The sequence below is a fragment of the Salvelinus sp. IW2-2015 genome, unplaced genomic scaffold (genome assembly GCF_002910315.2).
Source record: "Salvelinus sp. IW2-2015 unplaced genomic scaffold, ASM291031v2 Un_scaffold9442, whole genome shotgun sequence".
NCBI lineage: Eukaryota > Metazoa > Chordata > Actinopteri > Salmoniformes > Salmonidae > Salvelinus > Salvelinus sp. IW2-2015.
In genome coordinates, this window is record NW_019950701.1 from 1 (window position 1) to 7,622 (window position 7,622).

The following is a 7,622-nucleotide window of genomic DNA, read 5'->3' on the forward strand; positions in this document are numbered from 1 at the left end:
TGGTGGTGGTGTAACAGCTGCCTGCCGGAAGGCTGCCGAGGATGACAGCTGCTGCGGAGCGGTGGTGGTGACAGCTGCCTGGTGGCGGTGGTGACAGCTGGTTTCTTGGAGCTGCTAGTCGGGCTGCTGCTATGAGTTGCCTGGTGGACAGCTGCTGCCGGAGCAGGTGGTGGTACAGCTACCTGACGCATCTGGCGTTGGGTGACAGCTGCTGCCCGGAAGGTGGTGTTGACGCTGTTGCCGGACTGTGGTGGTGTGACTGGGTCTGCGCGGAGCAGCCGTGGTGAGTTCCTCTGCCGAGTTGCGAGTGGATCGCTGCGGGTTGAGCCGTGCCGTGCCGTGGTGACACCTGCTGCCAAGCTACGGTGGTTAACAGCGTGCTGGAGCGGGTGATGTGATAGCTGCTGCCGTAGCTGTTTGGTGACAGTGCTGCGGAGTAGCGGGTGGTGGTGACAGCCTGCTGTTCCAGATGGGGGTGGTGACAGCTGCTGCCGGAGAGGGGACGCGGTGACAGCTGCAGGATTGGCGGAGGTAACAAGCTGCTTTCGTAGCAGCGGTGGTGACAGCTGCTGCCGGAGTGGCGGTGGTGGTTGACAGCTGATGCCTACTCGCTTTGTGGTGGTGACAGCTGCTGTCAGATTGGTGGTGGTGACAGCTGCTGCCGGAGGGGGGTGGTGACAGCTGCAGGATTGGCGGTGGTGGAACAGCTGCTGAGTGGAGTTGTGTGACAGCTGCTGTCAGATTGGTGTGGTGTCATCTGCTGCCGGAGAGGGGTGGTGACAGCTGTTCAAGGATTGCGGTGCGGTGACAGATGCTGTGACGGAGTGGCGGTGGTGGTAACAGCTGCTGCAGTTTGTGGTGTGACAGCTGCTGTCAGAATGGTGGTGGTGACAGCTGCTGCCGGGGGGGCTGGTGACAGCTGCAGGATTGGCGGTGGTGACAGCCGCTCTCGTAGCAGCGGAGTGGTGACAGCTTGCTGCCTGAGTGGTGGTGGTGACAGCTGCTAACGGAGCGGAAGTGGTGACAGTTGCTGCCAGAGCGGTGGTGATCGACAGCTGTTGCTGGAGCGTTGGTGGTGACAGCTGGTCCCGGACTGCGGTGGTGATGCTGTCCGGAGTTGCCTTGGTGACACCTGCTTCCGCGAGCTGCGTAGTGACAGCTGCTTCGGAGTGCGGTGTGACAGCTACTGCCTGATCCTTAGGTGGTGACAGCTGGTGCCAGAGCTGCGGTGGTGACTGCTGCCGAGTTGCCCTTGGTGACACTGCTGCCGGAGCTGTGTAAGTGACAGCTGCTAATGGAGCGGCGGTGGTGACAAGCGCCGGAGTAGAGGTGGTGACCAGCTACGCCGGAGTGGAGGTGGTGATAGCTGCCTGCAGGAGTGTGGTGGTGACAGCTGCCTGAGTGGCGGTGGCTGCACTGATGTTGCTGGACCTTCGGTGGTGACAGTACTGCCGGAGTGGAGGTGGTGATAGCTGCTGCAGGATGGAGTGGTGATAGCTGCTGCAGGAGTTGAGGTGGTGACAGCTGCCTGCAGGAGTGAGGTGGTGAAAGCTGTGCAGGAGTGGAGGTTGTGACAGCTGCTGCAGGAGTGGAGGTGGTGATAGCTCTGCAGGAGTTGGTGTGGTGACAGCTGCTGGCAGGAGTGGAGGTGGTGACAGCTGCTGCAGGAGTGGAGGTGTGATAGCTGCTGTAGGAGTGGACGGTGGGTGTGATAGCTGCTGCAGGAGTGGAGGGGTGATAGCTGTTGCAGGAGTGGAGGTGGTGATAGCTGCTGCAGGAGTGGAGGTGGTGATAGCTGCTTGCAGGGTTGGTGGTGTGCTGTGGAGTGTGTACAGCTGCTGCAGGAGTGGAGGTGGTGACAGCTGCTGCAGGAGTGGGGGTGATAGCTCTGCAGCGAGTGGTGGTGGTGACAGCGGCTGCAGGTGGAGGGGTGACAGCTCGCTGCAGGAGTGGAGTGGTGATAGCTGCTGCAGGAGTGGTGGTGGTGACACGCTTGCTGCAGGAGTGGAGGTGGTGACAGCTGCTGCAGGAGGTGGAGGTGGTGAAGCTGCTGCAGGAGGTAGAGGTGGTGACAGCTGCTGCAGGAGTGGTGGTGGTGACCGCTGAGGAGTGAGGTGGTGATAGCTGCTGCAGGAGTGGAGGTGGTGACAGCTGCTGCAGGAGTGGAGGTGGTGATAGCTGCTGCATGGAAGTGGTGGTGGTGACAGCTGCTGCAGGAGTGGAGGTGGTGATAGCTGCTGCAGGAGTGGTGGTGGTTGACAGCTGCTGCAGGAGTGGAGGTGGTGATAGCTGCTGCAGGAGTGGTGGTGGTGACAGCTGCTGCAGGAGTGGTGTGGTGACAGCTGCTGCAGGAGTGGAGGTGGTGATAGCTGCTGCAGGAGTGGTGGTGGTGACAGCTGCTGCAGGATGGAGGTGGTGATAGGCTGCTGCAGGAGTGGAGGTGGTGACAGCTGCTGCAGGCAGTGTGGTGGTGACAGCTGCTGCAGGAGTGGAGGTGACTGCTGTTGCGGAGAAGCCGTGCTGAACAGCTGCTAACAGAGCGGAAGTGGTGTACAGTTGCTGACGGAGCGGGGTGATGACAGCTGATGCTGGAGCGGGATGGTGATAGTCTGCTACCGTAGCTTGCGTTGGTGGAAAGGTACTGCCTGAGCGGGTGGTGGTGAAAGCTGCCTGAGTGCGGTGGTGACAGCTGCCTGAGTGGCGGTGGTGACAGCTGGTTCTGGAGTGCAGTGGTGACTGCTGCTAGAGTTGCCTTGGTGAAGCTGCTGCCGGAGCGGTGGTGGTGACAGCTACTGCCGGATCGGCGTTGGTGAAGCTGCTGCCGGAGAGGTGGTGTTGACAAGCTGTTGCCGGAACTGCGGTTGGGTGTGCTGCCGGAGCAGCCGTGTGATTCCTGCTGCCGGAGCTGCGGTGGTGAAGCCGTGGCCGCGAGCGGCCGTGGTGACAGTTGCTGACGGTGCGGCGGTGATGAAGCTGATGCTGGAGCGGCGGGATGGTGATGCTCTACCGTAGCTGCGTTGGTGAAAGGTACTGCTGAGCGGTGGTGGTGACAGCGTGGCGCTGCTAGTGGGCGGGCGGTGGTGACAGCTGCCTGAGTGGCGGTGGTGATAGCTGGTGCCGAAGATGCGGTGGTGACTGCTGCCGGAGTTGCCTTGGTGACACCTGCTGTCGGAGCTGCGGTGGTGACAGCTGCCGGAGCTGCTGTGGTGACTGATGTTGCTGGAGCTTCGGTGGTGACAGCTACTGCCGGATCGGCGTTGGTGACAGCTACTGCCGGAGTGGAGGTGGTGACAGCTGCTGCCGGAATGGAGGTGGTGACAGCTGTCTGAGTGGCGGTGGTGACAGCTGTTGCTGGAGCGGGGATGGTGATAGCTGCCAGAGTTGTCTTGGTGACAGCTGGTCCCAGAACTGTGGTGGTGACTGCTGCCGAAGTTGTCTTGGTGACACCTGCTGCCGGACTTGCGTTAGTGACAGCTGCTTCCTGAGTGGCGGTGGTGACAGCTACTGCCTGATCGTTGGTGGTGACAGCTGGTGCCAGAGCTGCGGTGGTGACTGCTGCCGGAGTTGCCTTGGTGACACCTGCTGCCGGAGCTGCGTTGGTGAAATCTGTTGCCGGAATGGAGGTGGTGACAGCTGCCTGAGTGGCGGTGGTGACAGCTGCCTGAGTAGCGGTGGTGACAGCTGCCTGAGTGGTGGTGGTGAAATCTGTTGCCGGAATGGAGGTGGTGACAGCTGCCTGAGTGGCGGTGGTGACAGCTGCCTGAGTAGCGGTGGTGACAGCTGCCGGAGTTGCCTTGGTGACACCTGCTGTCGGAGCTGCGTTGGTGACAGCTACTGCCTGAGCGTTGGTGGTGATAGCTGGTGCCGGAGTTGCGGTGGTGACTGCTGCCGGAGTTGCTGTGGTGACTGCTGTTGCTGGAGCTTCGGTGGTGACAGCTACTGCTGGATCGGCGTTGGTGACAGCTGCTAATGGAGCGGCGGTGCTGACAGCTGCCGAAGTGGAGTTGGTAACAGCTGCTGCCTGAGCGTTGGTGGTGATAGCTGGTGCCAGAGCTGCGGTGGTGACACCTGCTGCCGGAGCTGCGGTGGTGACAGCTGCTGACTGAGTTGCCTTGGTGACACCTGCTGTCAGAGCTGCGGTGGTGACTGCTGCCGGAGTTGCGGTGGTGACTGCTGCCGGAGTTGCGGTGGTGACTGCTGCCGGAGTTGCGGTGGTGACTGCTGTTGCCGGAACTGCGGTGGTGACTGCTGCCGGAGTTGCCGTGGCGACACCTGCTGCCAGAGCTGCGGTGGTGAAATCAATAGTGGGTCTACGTGTTGTATAAGGGGTGATAGATACTTTTATAGTGGATCTAGGTGTTGTACAGTGTATAAGGGGTGATAGATGCTGTATATGTGGGTCTACGTGTTTGTATAAGGGGTGATAGATACTGTATATAGTGGATCTAGGTGTTGTACAGTGTATAAGGGGTGATAGATGCTGTATATAGTGGGTCTACGTGTTGTATAAGGGGTGATAGATACTGTATATAGTGGATCTAGGTGTTGTACAGTGTATAAGGGGTGATAGATAATAGTGGAGTGAATCTATTATTGTCTATTATTGTTCTAAATTGTTTTCTAACTGGACTAGTGTGGACAATATCAGCCACAACCGCCGCTCCTGCATCAGCCGTTACCTCACCACTCCTGCAGCTGTTACCTCCACCCATCAGCAGCTGTTACCTCCACCACTCCTGCAGCTGCCACCACCTCCTCTCCTGCATCAGCTGTTACCTCCACCACTCCAGCAGCTGTTACTCCACCACTCCAGCAGCTGTTACCTCCACCACTCCTGCAGCTGCCACCACCTCCTCTCCTGCATCAGCCTGTTACCTCCACCACTCCTGCAGCGTCCTCCACCACTCCAAGCAGCTGTTACCTCCACACTCCAGCAGCTGTTACCTCACCACTCCAGCAGCTGTTAGCCTCCACCACTCCGGCAGCTGCCACCACCTCCTCTCCTGCATCAGCTGTTACCTCCACCACTCCAGCAGCTGTTACCTCCACCACTCCAGCAGCTGTTACCTCCACCACTCCTGCAGCTGCCACCACCTCCTCTCCTGCATCAGCTGTTACCTCCACCACTTCCAGCAGCTGTTACCTCCACCACTCCAGCAGCTGTTACCTCCACCACTCTGCAGCTGCCACCACCTCCTCTCCTGCACAGCTGTTACTCACCACTCTGCAGCTGTACCTCCACCACTCCAGCAGCTGTTACCTCACCCTCCTGCAGCTGCCCACCCTCCTCTCCTGCATCAGCTGTACCTCCACCACTCCAGCAGCTGTTACCTCCACCACTCTGCAGCTGTTACCTCACACCACTCCTGCAGCTGCCACCACCTCCTCTCCTGCATCAGCTGTTACCTCCACCACTCTGCAGCTGTTACCTCCCACCAACTCCTGCAGCTGCCACCACTCCTCTCCTGCATCAGCTGTTACCTCCACCACTCCAGCAGCTGTACCTCCACCACTCCGGCAGCTGCCACACCTCCTCTCCTGCATCAGCTGTTACCTCCACCACTCCAGCAGCTGTTACCTCCACCACTCCAGCAGCTGGTACCTCCACCACTCCGGCAGCTGCACCACCTCCTCCCTGCATCAGCTGTTACCTCCACCACTCCAGCAGCTGTTACCTCCACCACTCCAGCAGCTGTTACCTCCACCACTCCTGCAGCTGCACACACCTCTCTCCTGCATCAGCTGTTACCTCCACCACTCCTGCAGCTGCCACCACCTCCTCTCCTGCATCAGCTGTTACCTCACCACTCCAGCAGCTGTTACCTCCACCACTCCGGCAGCTGCCACACCTCCTTCCTGCATCAGCTGTTACCCACCACTCCAGCAGCTGTTACCTCCACCACTCCACGACTCCAGCAGCTGTTACCTCCACCACTCCAGCAGCTGTTACCTACACCACTCGGCAGCTGCCACCACCTTCCTCTCCTGCATCAGCTGTTACCTCCACCACTCCAGCAGCTGTACTCCACCACCTCACAGCAGCTGTTACCTCCACCACTCCGGCAGCTGCCACCACCTCCTCTCCTTGCATCAGCTGTTACCTCCACCACTCCAGCAGCTGTTACCTCCACCACTTCCAGCAGCTGTTACCTCCACCACTCCAGCAGCTGTCCTCCACCACTCCGCAGCTGTTCTCACCACTCGCACTGTTCCTCCCACTCCTGCAGCTGCCACCACCTCCTCTCCTGCATCACTGTTACCTCGGCCAATCCTGCAGCAGTCACCACCACCGCTCAATCAGCAGCTGTCACCACCACCGCTCAGTCAGCAGCTTGTCACCACCACCACTCTGGAGGCAGCTGTCACCACCACCACTCTGGCAGCAGCTGTCACCACCACCACTCTGGAGGCAGTTGTCACCACACCACTCCTGCAGCTGTCACCACCACCACTCCTGCAGTGTCACCACCTCCACTCAGTCAGCAGCTGTCACACCCACTCTGGAGGCAGCTGTCACCACCACCACTCCTGCAGCTGTCACCACCTCCACTCAGGCAGCAGCTGTCACCACCACCACTCTGGAGCAGCTGTCACCACTCCACTCTGGAGGCAGCTGTCACACCTCCACTCTGGAGGCAGCTGTCACCACCTCCACTCTGGAGGCAGCTGTCACCACCTCCACTCTGGAGGCAGCTGTCACCACCTCCACTCTGGAGGCAGCTATCACCACCACCGGTCCGGCAGCAGCTGTCACCACCACCACTCCGACAGCAGCTATCACCACCGCCGCTCCTGCAGCAGCTGTCACCACCACCGGTCCGGCAGAAGCTGTCCCACCTCCACTCTGGAGGCAGCTGTCACCACCACCACTCCTGCAGCTGTCACCACCTCCACTCTGGATACAGCTGTCACCACTCCCACTCTGGAGGCAGCTGTCACCACCACCACTCCTTAGCAGCTGTCACCACCACCGGTCCGGCAGCAGCTGTCACACCTCCACTCCTGCAGTTGTCACCACCTCCACTCTGGAGGCAGCTGTCACCACCACCACTCGGCAGCAGCTGTCACCACCTCCACTCTGGAGGCAGCTGTCACCACCACCACTCCTTTAGAGCGTCCACACCCCATCCTAGCGCTGTCACCACCACCACTCCTTTAGCAGCTGTCACCACCACCACTCCTGCAGCTGTCACCACCTCTACTCTGGAGCAGCTGTCACCACCTCTACTCTGGATACAGCTGTCACCACCTCCACTCTGGAGGCAGCTGTCACCACCACACTCCTTTAGCAGCTGTCACCACCACCACTCCTTTAGCAGCTGTCACCACCTCCACTCCTGCAGCTGTCCACCTCCACTCTGGAGCAGCCGTCACACCACCACTCCTGCAGCTGTCACCACCGCCGCTCCGGCAGCAGCTGTCACCACCACCTCCCTGCAGCTATCACCACCTCCACTCTGGAGGCAGCTGTCACCACCACCACTCCGGCAGCTGTCACCAACGCAGCTCCGGCAGCAGGTGTCACCAAGGCAACTCAGGCAGCTGTCACCACCTCCATTCCGGCAGTAGCTTTCACCATCCCCGCTCTGGCAGCAGCTATCCATCCCTCCAGGCAACAAGAT

At 60.2% G+C, this 7,622-nt stretch overlaps 1 protein-coding gene and 1 long non-coding RNA gene across 2 annotated transcripts; both read right to left on the bottom strand.

The window, feature by feature from the left end:
* Positions 1-21: 21 nt before the first annotated feature.
* On the bottom strand, positions 22-4,303 carry LOC139027300 (ice-structuring glycoprotein-like; the record flags this gene model as incomplete). The annotated part of the gene is made up of 4 exons (XM_070442425.1): positions 22-710; positions 810-1,340; positions 1,450-2,531; positions 2,617-4,303. Coding segments are annotated over 4 exons (3,989 nt in total), but the record flags the coding sequence as incomplete, so codon positions are not given.
* Positions 4,304-7,134: 2,831 nt separating this feature from the next.
* On the bottom strand, positions 7,135-7,568 carry LOC112079770 (uncharacterized). The gene is made up of 3 exons (XR_002896049.2): positions 7,451-7,568; positions 7,250-7,329; positions 7,135-7,196 (listed from the first exon to the last, which is right to left on the bottom strand). It is a non-coding gene; the product is annotated as an uncharacterized lncRNA (long non-coding RNA).
* Between the last annotated feature and the right edge of the window lie 54 nt (positions 7,569-7,622).